This window comes from Hevea brasiliensis, chromosome 9 (assembly GCF_030052815.1).
Source record: "Hevea brasiliensis isolate MT/VB/25A 57/8 chromosome 9, ASM3005281v1, whole genome shotgun sequence".
In the NCBI taxonomy this organism is placed as follows: domain Eukaryota; kingdom Viridiplantae; phylum Streptophyta; class Magnoliopsida; order Malpighiales; family Euphorbiaceae; genus Hevea; species Hevea brasiliensis.
In genome coordinates this window covers 29,084,876-29,108,894 of record NC_079501.1, presented here as the reverse complement: position 1 = coordinate 29,108,894, position 24,019 = coordinate 29,084,876, and the positions used below count along the sequence as shown (strand labels likewise).

Below are 24,019 nucleotides of genomic sequence, written 5' to 3'. Positions count from 1 at the left end.
CCATATTAAGATTAAAATCACACATACTTAAAAGTCACACACCCAACCTCACCAAAAACACAAGCCATCTGCTGCAGACACCCTCTTTGCTGCAGAATTTCTTCTTCCTCTCTGCATAAACCAGATTGCAGCTCAAGGATAGAATCTATCTGCTGCAGATTGCACTTTGCCTCTGCATAAACCAAATTGCAGCTCCTGCACAGGTTATGCAACAAAAACCAATTAGTTCTTTTGAAGGACAAGATTTTCAAGTTAAGAATCACTTCCCCAACAGTTCACCAGCCTTTCTTCATTGAATTACATCTACAAGGGACAAGATTTAACAATGTCAAAAATTGAATTTGGGGAGATTTAAGATAAAAACAAAATTAATGAAAATGAAAGTAAATCAACAAAAGCAAAATAAAAGGACTTGGGATGCCTCCCAAGAGGGCTAATTTATAGTCCTTAGCAGGACTTTTCATGAATTTCACTGAAAAGAGGTGAGGGATTGGAGAGCTTATAACAGCTTGCTCCCTTTATCGGGTCTCCAGTTATGTAATGCTTCAATCTATGCCCATTGACCTTAAAATTCTCAGATTTTTCACTCCAAATTTCTATTGCTCCATAAGGGAAAACCTTAGAAATTCTATATGGACCAGTCCACCTTGACTTGAGTTTTCCAGGGAACAATTTCAATCTTGAGTTGAACAACAAAACTGAATCACCTTCTTTGAATTCCTTTTTCCTCAGATGCTTATCATGCCAAACTTTAGTTCTTTCTTTGTAAATACGGGCACTTTCATAAGCATCCATCCTCAATTCCTCAAGCTCATTAAGTTGTAACAACCTTTTCTCACCAGCTTGCTTAAGATCAAAATTCAAGGTTTGAATGGCCCAATATGCTCTATGTTCTAGCTCCACAGGTAAATGACAAGACTTACCATACACCAACCTAAAGGGAGTAGTTCCTATAGGGGTTTTGTAGGCAGTCCTATATGCCCATAAAGCATCATCTAGTTTGATAGACCAATCTTTCCGAGAATTGTTCACTGTTTTCTCCAAAATATGCTTGAGCTCTCTGTTAGAAATTTCAACTTGTCCTGAAGTTTGAGGGTGGTATGGGGTAGCTATCTTGTGCACTACACCATACTTCCTCATTAAGCTCTCAAATTGCTTATTACAAAAATGGGAACCCCCATCACTAATTATAGCCCTAGGAGCTCCAAATCTTCTCAAGACAAATTTCTTCAAGAATTTCACTACCACTCTAGCATCATTAGTTGGAGTTGCAATAGCTTCCACCCACTTTGACACATAGTCAACTCCAACTAAGATGTATCTATTACCATATGAAGGAGGGAATGGCCCCATAAAATCTATTCCCCAAACATCAAATAATTCCACTTCAAGAATATTATTTAGGGGCATTTGATCTCTTTTTGACAAATTTCCACTCCTTTGACATTTATCATAATCCGACACAAATTTCCTCACATCCTTAAAAAGATTTGGCCAAAAGAAACCAGCTTGCAAAATTTTACTAGCTGTTTTAGAGATTCCAAAATGTCCTCCATAATCAGAAGCATGGCAATGATGCATAATACTCTGTACCTCCTCTTCAGGAATACATCTTCTAATTAGACCATCACAACATCTCCTAAAGAGTAAAGGATCATCCCATCTATAAAATTTCACCTCATGCAAAAACTTTTTCTTTTGTTGCCATGTCATACCTAGAGGTAAAACTCCACAAGATAGATAATTCACAAAGTCTGCATACCAAGGTAGTTTAGCAACAAGAGAGAAAAGTTGTTCATCCAAGAAAAACTCATCAATAGGGATTTCATCCAATTCTTCACCATCCAATTTCAACCTACTAAGATTATCAGCAACTACATTTTCAGCTCCCTTCTTATCTCTAATCTCCAAGTCAAACTCTTGTAGCATCAGAATCCACCTAATGAGCCTAGGTTTAGCCTCCTTTTTACGGAGCAAATACCTGATGGCTGCATGATCTGAAAATATAACCACCTTTGAGTCAATAATGTAAGGTCTGAATTTTTCTAATGCAAAGACAATTGCTAAAAATTCCTTTTCAGTTGTTGCATAATTTGTTTGAGCCTCATCCAGTATTCTACTAGCATAATAAATAGCATAAGCCTTTTTGTCCTTTCTTTGACCAAGAACAGCCCCAATTGCATAGTTGCTAGCATCACACATAATTTCAAAAGGTAGGCTCCAATCAGGTGGTTGCATGATTGGTGCAGTGATAAGGGCTTGCTTCAACCTGCAAAAGGCATCCAAACACTCTTGGTCAAATACAAATGGTGTGTCATTACTTAACAAATTAGATAAAGGTTTAGCTATTTTAGAAAAATCCTTGATAAAGCGTCTGTAGAACCCGGCGTGTCCTAGAAAACTTCGAATTCCCTTGACATTGGTAGGAGGAGCCATCTTCTCTATCACTTCAAATTTGGCTTTATCAACCTCTATTCCTCTGTTAGACACCAAATGTCCAAGCACTATCCCTTCCTGAACCATGAAATGACACTTTTCCCAGTTTAACACAAGGTCGATTCGCACATCGCTGCAAAATTTTAGAAAGGTTAGCCAAGCATATATCAAATGAAGATCCATAAACAGAAAAATCGTCCATAAAAACCTCCATTATGTCTTCGATGAAATCTGAGAAGATTGCCATCATGCACCTTTGAAAAGTGGCTGGTGCATTACACAACCCAAATGGCATCCTTCTATAAGCAAAGGTTCCATATGGACAAGTAAAAGTGGTTTTCTCTTGATCATTTGGATGGATAGGGATTTGAAAAAACCCGAATATCCATCTAAATAGCAAAAGTAAGAATGCCTAGCTAGTCTTTCCAACATCTGATCAATGAAGGGAAGTGGAAAATGATCTTTTCTAGTGGCAACATTTAATTTTCTGTAATCTATGCACATTCGCCAACTAGTCACTGTTCTGGTGGGAATTAATTCATTATTTTCATTTTTGACAATTGTCATTCCACCTTTTTTTGGGACAACATGTACTGGGCTCACCCAAGTACTGTCTGAGATGGGATATATGATCCCTGCATCAAGCAACTTCAAAATTTCCTTTTTAACAACTTCTTTCATATTTGGGTTCAGCCTCCTCTGATGTTCAATAGATGGTTTACAATTTTCTTCCAAACTGATTCTATGCATGCAAAAGTGTGGGCTTATTCCCTTAATGTCATCTATGGTGTATCCCAAAACTTTCCTAAATTGCCTCAACACTCTTAACAACTTATCAGCCTCTAAAGTACTCAAATTTGCATTTACAATTACTGGATAAGTGTTATTAGTGCCAAGAAATTCATACCTGAGCTGAGAAGGAAGTTGCTTAAGTTCTACCTTAGGTGCATCTTCTTCCTTGAATGATGGTTGTTTAGATTCTGCTATTTCCTTTTGTGTGAGTTGAAAAACTGGAGCAGAAATGAATGGTGGACTACCCTCTAGATGTTGAGCATATTGATGTACGAAAATCCGTAAGTATACGGGCGTATCAAGTAATAGAGTGATAAGTAAAGTATCGTTCTCACGAGGAATTATGTTTGAGTACTAGACTATGGTTATTTCGATTATTTAGACTAATGACAATTTGTAAGAACTAATTTTACTAAATGCAGCAATTTAAGTAGAAAATAAAGAAAATAGGTAATGGGTAATGTAAATAAAGTGTTAATCTAAGCAAAAATTAACTAAATTAATAATGGGTAAGCAAAAACAAAGACTAACTAATAGTAAAATTGATTCCAAAGTTGGGCTTTATGAATTAAGTCTATTGGGATTTGTCTTGGGTCATCCAATTTTAAAAGAAAATAGAGTTTGAAGGTGATTGATTCTAAAATCCTTTGATATCTTTTTCAAGCAAACCAAAGAGTATTTTAAGAAAACCAAACCTACTTTAAATTTATATTTGATTAACTTAAAACCCATTAAGTTTTGTAATCAATCAATGAATCCTCTTAAAACCCTAGTTTATTTCTAAATCTAGGGGATTTCAAGTTCTAATTCTTGATTATCTATCAATGATTTTCACCTTTCGGTCCTTCAATCAAAGATTAAAAACTAGACCCAATGGGATCCAACATTAGGTAAGTCATAAAGCACACAAAGAAAAGAATCAAAACTCATATTTATATAAATCTAGATAAAACCCAATCCAAATCCACAAATAGATTCAAAATAGTGCAACCCAACTCTGAAATCTTAGAAAAACTATTCTATCATGATAAAATTTACAAGAGGAAATGATAAAACTAGCAAAAGAAACATAAAAATAGACTAAGAAATAGAAAAACCCAGAGGAAGGAGAGCCCAAAACTCTGAAAAACTGCAGGTGGACTGGCAGCAGCTCTCCAGCAGAAATGGCGTGCTCCTTCTCCTTCTTATTCTTTCTTGCGTGTTTTTTTTTTCTTTGTTTTTTCTCGTTTTCCCCTTGTTCTCCTCTTGCAAAAGCTAGGAAATGATGAATTTATATGGTCCCAAAAAGTTGCCCTAAAAGTAAATAAGAGCCAAGGAGTGGATAGGAAATGAGGTGTAAAATTATCCAAGTCAGCAGCACTATTCACGTTCTGGGCAGTCTGCTTAGGGTTCGGCTTAACCCTAAGCAGCTTCTTAGCAAATTTCAGCCTGGTCGTGACCGTCGCTTAAAGTTAAGCGGCACCTCAAAGAAATCTCGGCATACTTAGAGTAAAATAGACTTTTCTGCTCATGCTTGACTTGTGCTGCACCTTAAGAACTGCCGCTTTACCCTAAGCAGGATCTTAAGCAAAGACTCAAGCAAATTTCGGCTAACTTGCTCTTTCAAGGCTTGATTTCTTCAACTTTCCTCTATGCTTAAAGAACTCCAAATTTCTTCAAATCACTTCCTAATGCACTCATTGATCTTCGATTTGCCACAAAATCCTATCAAAAATAACAAAATTACAAAAATCAAATATAAAGTATCTAAAGTTAACAAATAAGCTAAAATAAAGCTAAAAACATAAAATATACTAAAATATAAGGGCAAAATGGATGCAAAACTACCCTAAAATGCCTATATGAAATGAGTATAACAAATTCCCCCAAACTCAAATCTTTGCTTGTCCTCAAGCAAATTAAAACAATTAATGCAATTTGGGGTATCTTACCTTAAATTTATGAAAATTACTTATCCAAACTCTTAAACTTACTTTTAGCCACCAACAAACCATATACCCACTTTCAAGGTACAAAGAATTCAATCCTAACCAAAGTTATCACCGCTTAGCCTTGGGTCAATTATCCATATTATCAAGCCTAAACCAATCAATCATAAAGAATAATTATGCCTAAATAGACTATAGGGTAATCCATAAGCTAAAGTATCTCAAAAACTTGATGGAAGTAAATGAATGGATTAGATATCACAATCCCATAGGCAATTTTCCTATTCCAATCTCCACCAATGTAGCAAAACACCATCAAAAAATCAAAAGGACTTTCAAGGGTTGTAATGGGGCTAAGGGGGTGATAATGTGGCTAACAAGAAAAGGATAGAGGTAACAAAATATGAGAATAATCAAATTATTAAAAGATCAAGACATAATTTTTTTTTTTTTTTGGAAGAAAATAGGGGAAGGAACTTTATAACTATTCACCAATGCTAGCATATAATTTTGAAGCTTTTGGAGGGATTACATAAATAACATTGACTTTGAATTATAATTGTCCCTTTCAATTCACCCCCAAACTCATTTCTTTGTGTACTTGGGTGGTGAATTACTTTACATACCATAATTGAATTTGCTAGCCTTTTTATTTTAGTCACTTCACCCAACTAATTGTTATACATATATTTTTTTCTTTTTTTTTTTATGTGTATCTATCACTTAAAGAATTATTCTCATGGGGGGTAGGTAAGTGCTTGAGTTTATGGCTAGGCATTAATGTGGGTTCCAAAGAAATAAGAGGGATAAATGTAGGCTCAAATTAGTTCCAAAGGGAAATTTTGAAGTGAGGTTGGCTAAGGCTAAAATATGGGTTTAAAATTCAAAGAATGCCTATATCATTTCTTTTTCAAGTGTATGCTATAATTTCGTCTTGAAAGGTTTAGAAAGATTGTTCTAGGATTGGTGAGACATCAATTAGCTACTTCTCACCCTAGAGTTTTCTCTAGGCACTCAAAGTCAATACAATTGATTGGGTGGCCCTTGGCTAAGAAGATATAAACTAAAGCAAGAATCTAATAACTTTGCACCTATCTAGAACTTTCAATCCATCAAACCCTTCTAAAAGTAAGCTTAATTGCTCTTCAAAGCAACTCTCAATCCTCTAAGGACAAGGTAAAAATTTATTTTTATGATATGCATGATCCTAAAATGAATGCATAAATCAAATTAAAACTAAGTGTAATCTATATGAAAACTATATGCAAATGTATGTGTATGAGTATGGACATATGTGTGGAATATGTATAAGTGTATGGATTATCTATATATGGATGAACGAAATGCAATAAATGAATGAATGAAAATTTTAAAGAGAATTTTAAAAATTTTGCAAAAATTTTGCCCTCACCCCCAAACTCAAATGAAACATTGTCCTCAATGTCTAAAATGAGTGCAAAGATGGGCAAAATTGTGTAAACTAATCAATTAATAAAATATATACAATTGGAGATTAAATCAATATAAGCTCAAGTATTTCAAAATTAGCTCAAAATGAGATTAACAATGAAGCTTTATAGAGAAAAATGTGAAAAAGTATCCCAAATGTATAAATTTACACTGCTTAAGATGTTGCTTAACCTGCTGCGTAGGGTAAAGCGAAAGCATAAGCATTGGCAACATACCATAAGCATAAATAGTAAAAGGGTAAGCTGTTACCTCCAAATGATGTGAAACAGATGCAGCTCAAAGAAAATTGTGCAACTCATCAATGTCAACAAAATTAGGATTGAAGAAAAGATAAAGTGCAAAAATAATGTGCAAGAAAATGAAAAAGTGTAAAGAAATAAAATCTAACATTTAAATAAAAAAAATTAAATCAAAAAGCATTCACAGAGTAACTATGTCCATAGCAGAAAATAAAATAAAAGTTTGAAGATTAAAATAAACAAATTACAAAATAAACCTAACACAGAAACTAAAACTGAATTGAAAAACTAGTACTGTTACTGCTATTGCAACTGCAATAAATTAATACTAAATTGCTACTACTGTTCAAGCTCTGCTGTCAAGGCTTTGTTCTCGCATCGTGTCCGCTTGTGTTCTGCAGTAGGTTCATTGTGGTCTGAAGCTTCAGAAGCAGTTTCTAAATTTTCTGTGAGGTCTTTCATTTCTTGAAGCATGTAGAATGAGAGTTGTGGCTTATCGGGAGTGTGGGTGAGGGTTTTATAAAAATGGCAGAAGTTTTGGGCTTTTTAAAATGTGGGACAGACAACTGATAATCTGGGCTGTGCTTGGGGTTAAGCATAAGGTTCAGCAGAATTTGCTTAAGACTCTGCTTGACAAGCAACATCATCAGCAAGTTTCGGCAGGTTTTGAGAAAAATTGTGATTTTACTTACCAAAAATAGTCCAAAAGCTATGGAAAGCTATCGTGACTCTCAGCAATTACCAAATACATACAAACACCATAAAATTAAAGAATTTTAGCTCATCATCTCTCATAAACTTAGTAAGCATAGCACATGTTCATTTAGCTTTTTGTAATAATTGTTCATTTTAAGCACCCATTGTGACTACCTTTTTGCACATTTAATGAAATGGTCTCCTTTCTAAACTTATACCAAAAGCACATTTTCAGCAGCATTTGAGACAAGTTCCAAACATTCAAAAATTGCAGAAAAGACATAGAAATTAACTTTTTAAGCAGCATGAACAGTAGCGTGAACAGTAATAAAAATCTGCAGATTACAAAAAATAGCAGTAACTCAAACAAAAACATGCAAATTCTAACAGACTACAAAAACTATATATACACTAAAAGGTAAAACTTAACAAACACTATTTTTGCACTTCAATAAAGCTCACAGCAGTCCTAAATATCAAGATTGATCCTCATCCAAGTTGTATATCACAGAATTTACACAAGACACAAAATTAAACATGTGCTATCAAGTAGGTTGCAATATCAGCAATTTAGCACAAGTTTAAAGGTGTTATCGTTTCTTGTGCAATCTTGCATAAAGTGCAGAATTTTACTTTATACTTGTTCCTTCTCAATTTTTCATTTCTTTGCTGCAAGTCTCAGTTTGCCCAATCTTCATGAATGATCTACAAAAGATAAACAAATATCACTTTTGAGTTTTATGAGGGTAAAAACTAAAATGAAATGAAATGGAAATTAATAAACTATAAAGGATACGCAGGTTGCCTCCCAAGAAGCGCTTATTTAAGGTCATTAGCTTGACCCCTTCAAATATGCTAATCAAAAAGCGGCTTCCTTCCATAATAATTATCATATAATATGACATATGGGTCTTGATGTAAAGTGCCCTCAAGATTGGCCAGATTTGAAGCAAATTTGCATGTAGCATGAACAACACTTGGAGTTGAATCACATGCTTGGGTTGAAGAAAGCTTAAGCTCATGTAGGATATAAAATGATGAAGGAGGTATCCATGAGAGAAAAGGGTCTTACGTGGTGTATGTGAAAGATCCATCAATGAGCTCAAGTTAATGGTTTTATCAATTTCCTCAACCACCAACTTCTTTTCTAACTTATTTCCATATAAGCCCTCTTCCAATGACTCTCCAAGGATAAAAGAGTTGTTTCCTTCAACTTTAAGTTCTATTTCTTCTTCAAGTAACTCATTTTCTTGTGGAAACTCTATTGATAACTCATCTTCAAAGGATTTTTCTTTTTCTGATTGAGGCTCCACTTCTTCTGCAGATTCAAATTCCCATGAAGCATTATCATAGTTTAACCCATTGTCCCCAGCTTGAGTATTTTGTTCCTCCTCATAAACTCCATTCATCATCTTAATTGATAGCTCATTTTTTTTCATTGATGTTTCAAGATCATCCAATTTAGCTACCATCTCTTTAAGTTTCATTCCTTGGTCTTCTTGAATCTTCAATAATTGGTTAAAGAGATTTTCAAATTTATCTTCTACCTCTTCATGTCCCACTCCCTTCTCTTCTTCAAACTCAAATGATTGGTGTAAAATATTGGGTTGTTTGTGGTATGGGGGATATTGGTGACTCCAACCCTGCAGTGAAGGGTCCCAATGCCAATGGTAATCAAAATTCGCCATGTCATTCAACAAGTGAATGACATCCTCATGACCTCTTTGAAGAACATGATCACCAGTTGCCCAAGCTCCATAATCTACCCAATTTCTTGTCGCTTCATCCAAACCATCATAGAAACAAAGAATTAGAGACTGATTTGAAAGGTTGTGGTTGGAAAATCTCTCTACCATATCATTAAATCTTCCCCAAGCAGCATAAAAGGGCTCCAAGTGCAGTTGAGCAAAACTTGTGAAGACTTGTACATGAAACATTTTGAAATACCTCACAAGATAAGCAAATGGAAACAAAATTAGAAATATAAAAGAAAATTTTAAAAAGAAGAGAAAAAAAAAACAAAGTAAAGTAATAATAAAAGAAAATTAAAAAGAAAATGTCTAAATTAACCAAACAACCAAATCATCTAATATCAAACAACAAGTCCCCGGCAACGGCGCCAAAAACTTGATGTACGAAAATCCGCAAGTATACGGGTCGTATCAAGTAATAGAGTGATAAGTAAAGTATCGTTCCCACGAGGAATTATGTTTGAGTACTAGACTATGGTTATTTCGATTATTTAGACTAATGACAATTTGTAAGAACTAATTTTACTAAATGCAGCAATTTAAGTAGAAAATAAAGAAAATAGGTAATGGGTAATGTAAATAAAGTGTTAATCTAAGCAAAAATTAACTAAATTAATAATGGGTAAGCAAAAACAAAGACTAACTAATAGTAAAATTGATTCCAAAGTTGGGCTTTATGAATTAAGTCTATTGGGATTTGTCTTGGGTCATCCAATTTTAAAAGAAAATAGAGTTTGAAGGTGATTGATTCTAAAATCCTTTGATATCTTTTTCAAGCAAACCAAAGAGTATTTTAAGAAAACCAAACCTACTTTCGTACGATATTTGATTAACTTAAAACCCATTAAGTTTTGTAATCAATCAATGAATCCTCTTAAAACCCTAGTTTATTTCTAAATCTAGGGGATTTCAAGTTCTAATTCTTGATTATCTATTAATGATTTTCACCTTTCGGTCCTTCAATCAAAGATTAAAAACTAGACCCAATGGGATCCAACATTAGGTAAGTCATAAAGCACACAAAGAAAAGAATCAAAACTCATATTTATATAAATCTAGATAAAACCCAATCCAAATCCACAAATAGATTCAAAATAGTGCAACCCAACTCTGAAATCTTAGAAAAACTATTCTATCATGATAAAATTTACAAGAGGAAATGATAAAACTAGCAAAAGAAACATAAAAATAGACTAAGAAATAGAAAAACCCAGGGGAAGGAGAGCCCAAAACTCTGAAAAACTACAGGTGGACTAGCAGCAGCTCTCCAGCAGAAATGGCGTGCTCCTTCTCCTTCTTATTCTTTCTTGCCTGTTTTTTTTTTTTTCTTTTCTTTGTTTCTTCCCGTTTCCCCCTTGTTCTCCTTCTTGCAAAAGCTAGGAAATGATGAATTTATATGGTCCCAAAAAGTTGCCCTAAAAGTAAATAAGAGCCAAGAAGTGGATAGGAAATGAGGTGTAAAATTATCCAAGTCAGCAGCACTATTCACGTTCTGGGCAGTCTGCTTAGGGTTCGGCTTAACCCTAAGCAGCTTCTTAGCAAATTTCAGCCTCTGGTCGACTTTATCGCTTAAGGTTAGCGGACCCTCAAAGAAATCTCGGCAGACTTAGAGTAAAATAGACTTTTCTGCTCATGCTTGACTTGTGCTGCACCTTAAGCACTGCCGCTTTACCCTAAGCAGGATCTTAAGCAAAGACTCAAGCAAATTTCGGCTAACTTGCTCTTTCAAGGCTTGATTTCTTCAACTTTCCTCTATGCTTAAAGAACTCCAAATTTCTTCAAATCACTTCCTAATGCACTCATTGATCTTCGATTTGCCACAAAATCCTATCAAAAATAACAAAATTACAAAAATCAAATATAAAGTATCTAAAGTTAACAAATAAGCTAAAATAAAGCTAAAAACATAAAATATACTAAAATATAAGGGCAAAATGGATGCAAAACTACCCTAAAATGCCTATATGAAATGAGTATAACACATATGCAGCTACATGAGGGTTGTCATAATCTATGCCTCCTCCATGAACCAAACAATTTTCAAGTGGATCTTCTGGATATTTCTTTCTGAAGTGTTCTTCAACTAGCTCATCAATAATATCAACTCTCAAGCAAGTATCAGCTTCAGAATGATGCTTCTTCATAGAGTTATTAATATTGAAAACCAATTGCTCTTCACCAACCCTAAGAGTCAGCTTTTCTCCCTTAACATCAATCAATGCTCCTGCTGTAGCTAGAAAGGGTCTCCCCAAGATAATTGGAATATTAGAATCTTCCTCCATGTCCAAGATGACAAAGTCAACAGGTATATAGAACTTCCCAACCTTCAGAGGCACATTCTCCAAAATCCCTTCAGGATACTTGATTGATCTGTCAGCTAACTGAAGAGAAATGTGGGTTGGCTTTAGATCTCTCATGTTGAGCTTCTCATAAATGGAAAGGGGCATAAGGCTAACACTAGCCCCTAAATCACATAGAGCTTTTGTAGAACAAGACTCTCCAATGTGGCATGGGATTGAAAAACTCCCTGGATCCTTGAGCTTTGGAGGAAGTTTCCTTTGAAGGATAGCACTACATTGTTCTGTCAAAGCTACAGTTTCATCATCTTCAAGTTTCCTCTTGTTTGAGAGAATTTCTTTCAAGAATTTTACATAAGAGGGCATTTGTGAAAGAGCATCAACAAAAGGCACATTTATGTAAAGTTTCTTCAAAACCTCTAAGAACTTCCCAAATTGCTTATCAAGCTTGGCTTTGTGAAATCTTTGTGGGAAGGGAAGTTGTGGCTTGTAGGGTTTAGGAGATATATATTTCTCTTCCTTCTCTTCAATTTCCTCTTTACATTTTTCTGCACTCTCTTGTTTTTCACTCTCATCAGTATTTTTCTCATTTTCTCTCTTCTCATCATTTTCACTCTTCTCGTGTTTTTCACTCCCATCATTATTTACAACTTTCCCACTTCTTAAAGTAATAGCTTGACATTGCTCTCTTGGGTTTTCTGGTTGACTTGGAAGCTTTCCAAAAGACTTGGCACTTGAGGAAGATGCTTGTTGTGCAATCTGATTTTCCAGCATTCTGTTATGTGTCTGCATCTGTTCCAGCCTTGCTTTCATCTCTCTCATCTCCTCATCATGCTTATTTTGGTTAGCAAGAATTTGTTGCAATAAAGCTTCAGTGGTGGAATTTCGTTCTTGCTATTTTGGTGGAGGGTTCATATTTTTCTGCTGAAAATTAGGCAATGGTTGCCTATTTTGCTGATATGGAACTTGACTTTGCTGTTGTGGTTGAAAATTCTGATTTGGAACTTGACTTTGCTGATTTCCCCATGAAAAGTTGGGATGATTCCTCCAATTTGGATTATAGGTTTGAGAGTAAGGATTCCCCATTTGCTTGTTTCCATAATTACCAACATATGCTGCTTGCTCTCCATAATCTACTCCACAGCTGGTAGTTTCCTCTGCATAAGCCACTTGTTGTGAACTTCCAGCTGATGATGATGAACTAACCAACATACTCAAATCTTCCATCTTCTTAGCAAGGACATTTGTAAGTGCATCAAATTTTGCATTAATCATGTTGAATGGATCAAGATCATACATTCCAGCAGCTTGTCTCTTTTGAGTTGGAGCTGGTCCTCTTGGACTACTCCAAAGATGAGTATTCTTTGCAATTTTCTCCAATAGCTCATAAGCTTCATCTTCATGCTTCATAATAAATTCTCCTCCTGTTTGAGCATCAATAATCCCTCTAATTGCAGGAGTGACATTTGTGTAGAAATTCTGGTTTATCATCCATTTTGGAATGGCATGATGTGGGCATAATCTCTCTAATTCCTTCCATCTCATCCATGACTCATAAAGAGTTTCATCCTCTCTTGGTCTGAAAGCTGTCATTTGATTCCTCAATTCTTGAGTTTTTCCAGGTGGAAAATATTGTGCAAGAAATGCGTCAGTGAGTTGCTCCCAATTTGTAATGGAGTTGTGAGGTCAAGAATCAAGCCAATCCAATGCTCTATCTTTCAAAGAGAATGGGAATAGCTTCAATCCTGCTGCATCATCAGACACTCCAGGTTGTTTTTGCATGTCACAGATCATAGCAAATTTCTTCAAATGTGTGTGTGGATTTTCAGAAGGGTGTCCTCCAAATTGAGAATTTTGAATCATTTGAAGAACTCCAAAATCCATCTTGTAACTATTTGCATCAATTCTTGGTCTTGCTATGCTCTCTCTCAAGTCATCAAAACGTGGAAAAGCATGATCCATCATACTTCCCCTAGGCACGTTAGCATTAACAACTTCTTCCCCTTGGGCTTCATTTTCATTGTTTTGACCATTTCCAGCATTACCAACACCAATTCTAATTCTTTCATCAGCCATGTCTGCTTCTAATTCAGTTTCTCTCAATGCTTCTTTTCTTTTTCTGGTTTCTTTCTTGTTGGCTTTACAAAACTTTTCAATTTCAGGATTAAACAGTAAGGATGTGTCACTTGAGCTTCTAGCTCTTCTCATAAAAGATTAAAAGTACCTGAAAAAGAACAAACAAACACAAAATGAAAAGATAACAAAAATAAAACTATAAACAACTAAAATAATCAAGAATTCAATCTTAAACAAACAACTCCCCGGCAACGGCGCCAAAAACTTGATGCGTCCCAACCACAACTGCACGGGTCGTACAAGTAGTATAGAAAAGATATCGATCCCACGAGGAGTTGTGTTAATGATTGAATTTTTGATATAAAAGTTGAGTAAATTGAAATATTTATGAAATTAAAGTAATGAATTAATGGGTATTGAGAATGTGAAATCTATATGTGCAAAATTAATATTCTATTCATCAATGTATTAATTAAACTAAAATTGCATCAAATTGAAATAAGCAAGTTCAAATATGGCAAGATTTAAAATGGCAAGTAATTAAATTCGATTAGAAATTAACAATGGTAAAAAGGTGATTCCGGAGTTTGGGATTTCATATTCGAGCTATTTTGGGATTTTAAATTGGTTGTCCAATCTTATGAAACTTATGGGTTTTAAGGAGATTAATTCTTAAATCCTTTGAATTCCCTTTCGAGTGAGACAAAGAGTGCCTTAATCAAACTAATCCTACTTTCGTGGAGTTAGAATTAATTAAGACCCATTAAGTTCTTTAATTAATCTGTGAATCCTCTTAATCCTTAGCCTATTTCTAGGTCTAAGTTAATTAAGTCCAATTTCTTGATTATCTATCACAAGGCCTTCTCCTTTCGGTGCTTCAACCATGGATTAATAACATCACTTAATGGGATCCTACACTAAGCATGTCATTAAGCATACAAGAAATGAATAAAACTCATTAAGACCACAAAATATGGATTACCCAATCAAAATCCACAAAATATCTCAAATATTACAACCCTTACTCCAGAATCAAAAGTAAACTACTCACTATCCATAATGCTTACAAGATATTATGAGTTTATAAGGAGATAAAGTTTTAATCTAAGCTAAGAAATAAGAAATTAAACACTAGAAATGTAGAAAAATATAAGGGAAGAAAGAAATCTGCAAATCTTGGTTGAAAATGGTGTGGAAGGTGAAAGTGACTCCTCAAATTCTGCCTCTCTTCTCCTTTTCTTCTTTGCTTCTTATCTCCCCCTTCTAAAATGGGAAAATGAGACTATTTATAGCATTTTTTCTGACATGGAGCCCTAAAATGGTATGTTCTAGGAGGGATTATTTGAGGGAATCTCCTGCCAGCTCATTAATGAACTCTTTATGGGACTGCATAAGTGGACTGCATAAGTTATGCAGTCCCTTATGCAGTTTTCGGCTGGTTCTGAGTCACTTATGCGAAACTGCATGACTTGGTGCATAGGTTATGTGCAATTCCGTGAAGGTGCATAAGGGAGGCGAGAATGTGCATAAGCTATGCAGTCTTCTTATGCACATTTCGGCTGGTTCTGGAACAGTGATCTTTCTCCTTATGCAGATCTGCATAGCTTATGCGGCAAGTTATGCACAGTTCGGTCAATGCATATTTCAGCTTGAAAATCTGTTTTTGACATCTTTGACTGTAGAAGACACTCCTCAATGGCAAAATTCTCTTCAGTCCTTCAAAAACACCATTTTTCCTACAAAACAAAGTAAAAATTACAAATTAATGCAAAATTGACAACTATGAAAAACTAACTAATTAGCTAATGAAATTAGCTAAAAATGGCTAATAATCAAATAAAAATGGTTATAAAATTAGACCTAAATGACTATGCAAAATGTATGCATCATTTATGTTAAAAGGTATGGGAATAAAGTAGCACACTTTTTAGCTACAAAAGCCGTGAGGAATCCAAATTTCCTTTGTAACCCCATGGCTTAATCTAGCTTTGTACTAAACTTAATGTCTGATTAATCTTCAATAAAATTGCAACCTTTCAAAAAAAGAAAAAAAAAAAAAAAGATATCGCTTGTATTGTTGTTGACCTTATCTCGAAAGGTGGCACGATATGTGGTTGGTCAATTGCATATGATCTCATATGATCCCATATAACACCCAAACGCTCTACTGATACCTCATCCTTTCCTTTCTAGAACTGTGGAGTCTAGCCAATTGGAACTCTTAACCATCAAACTGATGCTCAATAATCACCTTATATCACCTGCAAAACTAGTAAGTTGGGAGAGGTGAGTACAAACTCAGTGAGTGGATAAATAAATAATAAAGGGGAAAAGACAAAGTTTTGATACTTAGTAGTACCAACCTACTATAGTAGAATAATTCAGCTGAATAAATATAATTTATTCCAAATCACACAATTAAGCTAAGAAAAAAATTTCATGCTGTAAAAACATTTCAGTAATAAATGTGTTGAAATATCAGAAAATCTGCAATATCCGCATACGCTTCCTATAAATAGTGTTGACATCTCAGACGCATAAAATAAACTCTGGCAGCCTGATAGCAATGCTAGAATCATGGGCTTTATGATGACTCTATTGGCCCAAGAGCAATAAAAATACTGATCATACACATATGCAGAGCTACCCCCAAAGGGTGACCACTTGATATATGCCCCAAAGGCTATATGTATATTAAGCGATGTCCCAAAGACAATATAAGTATAAAATGAGCTAAAAATAAATCACCTGTTATCAAGGTGCTATCTATTCGGTATATATATTGAGTGTATTCGGCCATTTATTCAGTTGTTATTATAAATCTCATTTTATTTAATAGTAAAGTATAAAATTACCATTCTTTGTTCCCATTTATATAATTAGAAATGATATAAATAATTTTACATTTAATAAAAAATCTATTAGAGTCCAAGTTAAATTAGAATTAAAAAATTAGATAAAATAGGAAGTTTAATAGAATTTAAATTAAGTTTAATTATTAGAGTCTCAAAAGGACTGGTTTTTTAGTAGTCTATATATATAAATAGTTGGTTAGCCATTATATGATAGAGAGCTCACAGAGTGAAGAGTTGCAATTTAGTCCATCAAATTGCGAGCATTGTTTGAGTGCTTTGTGAGGTAAATTGTGAATGATTTGTGGATGAGAAAAATAATTAGTGGTTGCAATTAGTTTCTCCTTTATAATGAATTTGTAATTATGTGGCCTTTTGGCTAAGCTTGCCCTAGTTCTTGACATAGCCAAAGTAGCATAAGACATAGTTCAATTTCAGTATTGTGGTAGCGTGAGTTGCTGATGCAAGTATCAGTGGTTTTTTGGGTTTGCAAATATTTTTGTTAGTGGTAATTTGTCATTTTGTGGGAGCTTCTCTAACTTGTAACTGAATTGACATGGAAATACCAAGTGGTCAAATGCTTTGATCTGCTCTCGTAGTGTTCCTGTGATAAACCCATTTTATATAGATATTTTAGGGTAGTTTTGCATCTATTTTGCCATTTTTAATTTAGTAATTTTATGCTTTTAATGCTTATTTTAGTTAATTTGTTAATTTTAGTTTCATTATATTTGATTTTCGGAATTTTAATGTTTTTGATAGGTTTTAATAAGGTTTAAAGGCAAAAAGGTCTATATAGAAGAAATTCAAAGTGATTTGGAAGCTTAAAGTAGAGTGAAAAGTGAAGAAAATTTGCTTAAAGGAGAATTCTAGCCGAGACTTTTAAGAACCTTCACATGCCTCGTGTTGAAGGTCGTGTGAAGATAAGAGTTACCCAGCAGAAATCAACATGAGGCATGTAAATTCACACTGGGTCATGTAAACAGAGACTTTGGAATAAAACACGCAGAAAGTTTCATGGGCCTCCACATGCCCCGTGTGGCAGGTCATGTAAACAGAGACTTCAGAACGAAACACGCCGAAAGTTTCATGGGCTTTAACATGCCCCGTGTGGCGGGTCGTGCAAATAGAGATTTTGGAGCAAAACACGCCGAAAGTTTCAGGGACTCTCACATGCCCCGTGTAGCTGGTCATGCAGAATCTAAAGGCTCCTTCTCTGAATCAACATGAGGCATGTGGAAAATAGCTTAAATCAACATGAAGCATGTGGGATGGCGCTAGCAGATTTGCTGACATGAAAAAATTTTCTCTTTTCACACCTTTTACACCTTTTGTCCTTATCCCTTTAGAGACTATTTTTAGGGCAACCCTTGAGGGGATATAAAATCATCATATTCTCATTTTTACCATAAGGAGAAAGGGAGAGAAAAATCAAAAGAGAGAGGAAAGAGGGAAGCACGCCATTTTTGGAGGAGGAACACCTGCAGAGTGACGTCTTCCATCTTCCATTTTCAGAGATTTGGATCTTTTTCTTCTGGGTTCTTTTATTTTTAGTTTTATTTTCATGTTTTCTTGCTCTATTTTATATTTTCTACTTGTAAATACAAGCATGAGTGAGTAGATACTTAAGATTTTAGAGTTGGGTGTAATGATTTAAGTTTTATTTGTGGATTTGGACTGGTTTTAACTAGATTTTTAGTATATATAAGCTTTGATTCTTATCTTGTGTGCTTATTTACATATTCATTATTGGTACCCTTTGGGTTTTGTTCTTAATCTTAGATTGAAGGACCGAGAGGTGAAAATCTATGATAGATAATCAAGATAATGAACTTAATCACCTAGTGTTAGAAATAAACTAATGGGTTAAGAGAAATTTCAAGTTGATTAAAATGCTTAAAGGGTTTTAGGTAATTAAACATCGCATGAGAATGGGGTTTAGTTTCCTTTAAAACACTCTTTAGTTTGCTTGAAAGAGAAATTAAAGGAAATTAGAATCAACTTCCTTCAAACTTGTATTTTCATTAATCTTGGCTTTGCCCATCCAAATCTCAATGAAATTTACTTCATGAACCTCAACTATGGAATCAATTTTTATCATTAATTAATTAAATCTTTTGTCACTTGCTAAAATTATAGTAAATTAGTATAGTGCTTAGAATTTTAATTGCTTAATTCATTATAATTTTCTTATTTTTTTCAATTTAATTTGTTGCACCTCTTACTCTATTTTTGGCACAAATTATCGATAGCCCAAATAATTGTGACTTTGATAGTTTGGTACTCAAACAACAATTCTCTGTGGAACGATATCTTTTCTTTACTACTTGAACGACCCGTATACTTGCAGAGTACACAACTAAGTTTTTGGCGCCGTTGCCGGGGAGTTGTTTTTGTTTGATATTAGACGATTGATTGTTTGGTTTATTTGGGCATTTTGTTTTTTATTTTAATTTCTCTTCTTTATCATTTTACTTTGAGATTTTCTTATTTTGACTTTTCAGGTACATATCTTTTATATGAGAAGAACAAAAAGTGCAGAAATTGATTTAATTTTTGATCCTGAGATTGCAAAGACAGCTAATGCTTTAAGAGCAGAGTCAAAAAGAAGAAAAGCTGAACTCATAATTCAAAGACAGCAAGAGCAACATCAAGAGCAATAAGTGATAGAAGCTATGGCAAACAACAACAACCGATCAATTAAGGATCATGCTTTTCCTAATTTTGGAGATTTTAGACCGAGTATTACAAGGCCTAGACTGGAAGCAAACAACTTTGAGTTGAAGCCCTCACTTTGTCAAATGGTTCAACAATCACAGTTTGGGGGAGGTCCTACTGAGAGTCCACATGTGCACCTTGCACATTTTCTTGAAATTAGTGACATGCTGAAGATAAATGGAGTGTCAGATGATGCCATCCGACTGAGATTATTTCCTTTTTCTTTGAAGGATCGTGCTAGGGAGTGGTTGCATTCATTACCTCCGGGTTCAATAACTACTTGGGATGAGTTGTCATAAGCTTTCTTGACTCAATACTTTCCTCCCAGCAAAACTGCAAAATTGAGAAATGAATTAACTTCTTTCAGACTAAGGAATGATGAGAGTCTCTATGAAGCTTGGGAGAGATACAAGGATCTTCAAAGGAGATGTCCACATCATGGAATCCCTAGATGGATGCTAGTTCAACATTTCTACAATGGTGTTTCTCCAGCAATTAGAAGTATAATTGATGCATCTTCAGGAGGTGATCTTATGGAAAAGTCAGAAGATGAAGCTTATTCAGCATTGGATAAAATTGCTTACAACAATTATCAATGGAGCTGTGAAAGAAATGAAATGAAGAAGCCACCAGCTGGTGTATATGAATTAGATGCCATGAGTATGTTCAATGCCAAATTTGATGCTTTGACGAGAAAAATGGATAAGTTAAGCATGAAGGTTGACTCATCAATTGGAGGATCTAGTCATACAGAAGATGTTGGTGCGGGAAATATGCATTGTATCAATGATTTTCCTTCCTATGGGCAAGAGTTTGGAAATGAGCAAGTTGATTTTGTTGGGAATTACAATCAGAAACCAGTTGGTAATCCTTTTTCTGCTACATATAATCCAGCATGGAGGAACCACCCTAACTTTTCTTGGGGAGGTCGACAAGGGCAGCAACAGAATTATCAACAACCTCCTAATTTTCAGCAACAACAGCAGAATTTTCAGCAAAACAGAGTACCACCTAGATTTCCACCACAAAGGAATCAAAATGCACCTATTCCACAACCACCAGTTCAGTCTTCAGACCAAGATTCAATTTTGAAGTCTATGGTGGAAAATTTCTTAACTGCTTAACAAAAACAAGGAGAAATGATTCAACAATTAACTTCAAGGATAGACCAGCTTGCCACTCATAACAGGATGTTGGAAAACCAAATAGCTCAACAAGCAAGCTCTTACAGCAAAACACAAGGAAAACTTCCAAGTCAACCAGAGAATCCTAGAGAACATTGCAACGCAGTGTTCCTAAGGAGTGGGAAAATTGTGAGAGAAGAAGAGAAAGATGAGGTAGAAGAGGAAAAGAAGAAAGAAGATGAAGACAAGAATGAATTCACTTCGAATCACGATGAAGTTAATGAGGAAGCAAACAAGAAGAAGGAAGTTGAAAAAGAAGAAGTGGAAAAGTATGTGCCTCCACCACCATACAAGCCACCATTGCCATATCCTCAAAGGTTTCAGAAAGCAAAGCAAGATAAGCAGTTTGAGAAATTTTTGAAAGTTTTGAAGAAGTTATACATAAACATTCCATTTACAGATGCAATTTTTCAAATGCCCTCATATGCTAAGTTCCTAAAGGAAATATTGTCAAACAAGAAAAAATTGGAGGATTATGAAACTGTTGCACTTACTGAAGAATGCAATGCTATATTGCATAATAAACTTCCCCCTAAGCTTAAAGATCCAGGAAGTTTCTCTATTTCATGTCACATTGGAGAGACAAGTATTGAAAAGGCATTGTGTGATCTTGGAGCTAGTGTAAGTTTGATGCCACTCTCCATTTGTGAAAAGTTGAAGGTAGGAGATTTGAAGTCCACCACCATTTCTTTGCAACTAGCTGATAGATCTATCAAATATCCAGTGGGAATTTTGGAGAATATGCCATTAAAAGTTGGAAATTTTTTTATTCTTGTGGATTTTGTGGTTCTAGAGATGGAGGATGTAAGAACACCCATTATACTTGGAAGACCATTTTTAGCTACTGCAGGAGCTAATATAGATGTGAAGAATGGGAAATTAAAGTTGAAGGTAGGAGAAGAGGAAATAGAATTCAATCTATTCCAAGATTCCAAGGAATCAACTGTGGTAAATTCGTACTATAGGGTGGATGTTATAGAAAATGATATTAGAATAGAAGATATTAAGTTGGAGGGAAGTCAAATTACTCTTCATTCTCAGTGTAATCAGCATACAGTGCGAAAGAAAAAGTCTCCTTTGCCACTTCCTTTTGATAAGAATGAAACTCCAAGAGTAAAACTTAAGGCTCCATCTAAATAACTCAAAGCAGAAGGTTAATATCAAGTTTGTAAGAGTAATTTGCAAGGTGTGGTTGGGATTCTAAACAAAGCAACAGGTGTTTTCATAGTCAATAGGAAAAAGTTGATGTACAAATTTATTGCATCACCTGTTGAGAAGGGAGGCAACACTTTTCAATTCCAACCACCATGAACTGAAAAGGGGTCAAGCTAATAACCTTAAATTAGCGCCTCTTGGGAGGCAACCCAATTTTATTTTTAGTAGTTTGTTAATTTTCTTTTTCTTATTTCATCCCTTATAACTCAAATTTTGATATCTGTCTAATTTTTGGTTTGTAGGCAAAATGCAAAGATTGGATGTTTTGGAAATTGCTGTAAAGAAAACCATGTTACTGATTTAAGGGAAGTTTTCTGTGTTTCTTTTAATTTGTTGGGATGATTGCTATAATTTGGAGTTAGTAATATGCTATAAGAAAGAAGGGTAACTGCTGTTTGGGGAAGTATTCTGCACTTTAATCTAAGTGTGAACAGTATTTTTTTTTTAATGCCAAATTGCTATTAGGTTGAATATACTTTGATGAAATGAGGAAGTTTGGTTGATATATGTATTTTGAAGTGTTAATTTGATAGAAATTTAATATAAAGTGTCAAGGTATTGATTTTTATTATTTTGAGTGTCAAGCATGCATTAAAGATTGAGTTTGCTGCATATTTTTTCCATTTGAACAGTGTCTGCAGCAGAATTTTATTCCTTGTTCATGAATTTTTAATGATGAGTTTGGGGTTGAATTTGGGTGTTATTCCTTGTGGTGTGATTGTTAATGTGAATATTACTTGAATAATATTTTAGTTTGTGTTTGGTGGATTGATAGATTTTAATTGTTCTTAGCGATTAATTGGGTTTCAATTGAATTTTGAGTGAAAATTCTGTGCAAATTGAGTTTTGGGTTTGGTTTTAGTGTGTTTAGGATCACATTTATGGGTTTTTTATCTGGTCATTTAACACTAGGTTCAACATGATGTATGGTGGGGGTAGTGTCACCACCAGAACCTGTTTTGGGCACTTTAAACTGCTAAAAATGTAAAACCTGCCGAAAGTTTCAAGGGGTCTCACATGCCTCATGTAGCACTTCATGTACAATAACACGGGGCATGTCATTTTTTCCTTGTATTCCAACATGCCTCATGTTATTCATCTTACACCAAATCACACAGGGCATGCTAATTTACCTTTACTTCAACATGCCTTATGGTACTCAATCAGCGCACATGTTCACCTAAAAACCTGAACTCTAAAATTTTTCAATTCACTTTTCCCTTTTTCACCTCACTCACTTCTATTTAATTTGATATAATTGGGATACTTTTGCACATATTTTCTTCGAGCTACATTGTTCATATTATTTTGAGCTTAATTTTGAATTAATTGTTCTTATTTAGCTTTAATTCCCAATTTTACATATTGTATGAGCTGATTAGTTTATTTACTGTTTGTCCATCTTTGCATTCATTTAAGTCAATGAAGACATTGTCTAATTTGAGTTTGGGGGAGGGAAAAATTTTTGCAAAAATTTTTAATCCTTTTTATTTACATTACGTAAATTGCATTTCATTGTATTTCATTTATACTTAGTTACTTAGTTCACATACACCATACACCTACACCATGTAAATATATACACTTGCATATAGATATCACATAGATTATGTATAGTTTTTATGTCATTTTTTTTAATTTTTTTTTATTTAATTTTTGCATTCATTTTAAGAATCATGCATACATAAAAAAAAATTATATATATATATATATATAAATTTTTACCTAATTCTTAGAGGATTGATAATCATTTTGAAAAGCAATTGAGCTTACCTCTAGATGGGTTTGATGGATTGAAAGTTCTGGATTGGTATGAGGCTATGAGATTCTTATCTAGGTTTATATCTTCTTAGCCAAGGGTCACCCAATTAATTACATTGAGTTTTGAGTGCTTAAAGAAAACTCTAGAATAAGAAATAACTAATTGTGTCTCACCAATCCTAGAACAAGCCTTCTAGACCTTTCGAGGCAAAATTTTAGCATTCACTTAAAAAAAGAAATGATTAAGGCATTCTTCGAATTTTAAACCCACATTTTTAGCCTTAACCAATCTCACTTTAAAAATTTCTCTTTGAAACCAATTTGAGCCTTCATTTATACCTCTTATTTCCTTGGCACCCATAATTTACCTAAACCTAAACACTTACCAACCCTTCGTGAGAATAATTTGTTTAAGTGATAGATATGCAAAAAAAAAAAAAAGTATATAACAATCAAGTGGGAGAAGTACTAACGTAAAATTGGCTAGCAATCATATCATGTTGCGAAAAAAAAAAATTTTATTTGCCACCCAAGTATATAAAGAAATGAGTTTGGGGGTGGATTAAAAAGGGACAATTGCAATGCAAAATTCAATGTTATTTAT

General features: G+C 34.4%; 1 protein-coding gene and 2 non-coding genes across 3 annotated transcripts; 2 read left to right on the top strand and 1 right to left on the bottom strand.

Annotated features, from left to right (window-relative positions):
- The first annotated feature begins 13,110 nt into the window (after positions 1-13,110).
- LOC131183633 (small nucleolar RNA R71) lies at positions 13,111-13,217 on the top strand. Its single transcript, XR_009151673.1, has one exon. It is a non-coding gene; the product is annotated as a small nucleolar RNA R71 (small nucleolar RNA).
- Positions 13,218-19,593: 6,376 nt separating this feature from the next.
- Positions 19,594-19,700, bottom strand: LOC131183750 (small nucleolar RNA R71). The gene has a single exon (XR_009151773.1). It is a non-coding gene; the product is annotated as a small nucleolar RNA R71 (small nucleolar RNA).
- Positions 19,701-19,872: 172 nt separating this feature from the next.
- On the top strand, positions 19,873-21,579 carry LOC131182862 (uncharacterized). Its single transcript, XM_058152207.1, has 2 exons — positions 19,873-20,355; positions 20,665-21,579. The coding sequence occupies exons 1-2, from the start codon at positions 19,873-19,875 to the stop codon at positions 21,577-21,579; spliced, it is 1,398 nt and encodes a 465-aa protein (XP_058008190.1).
- The last annotated feature ends 2,440 nt before the right edge of the window (positions 21,580-24,019 follow it).

What these genes read in the sequence shown, in the direction of transcription:
- LOC131182862 (XM_058152207.1), top strand. Translation starts at nt 19,873, where the DNA reads ATGAAGAAGCCACCAGCTGGTGTATATGAATTAGATGCCATGAGTATG. An exon ending in ATTCAATTTTGAAGTCTATG is followed by an intron (nt 20,356 to 20,664) that starts GTGGAAAATTTC and finishes GAAGTTAATGAG; the next exon opens with GAAGCAAACAAGAAGAAGGA.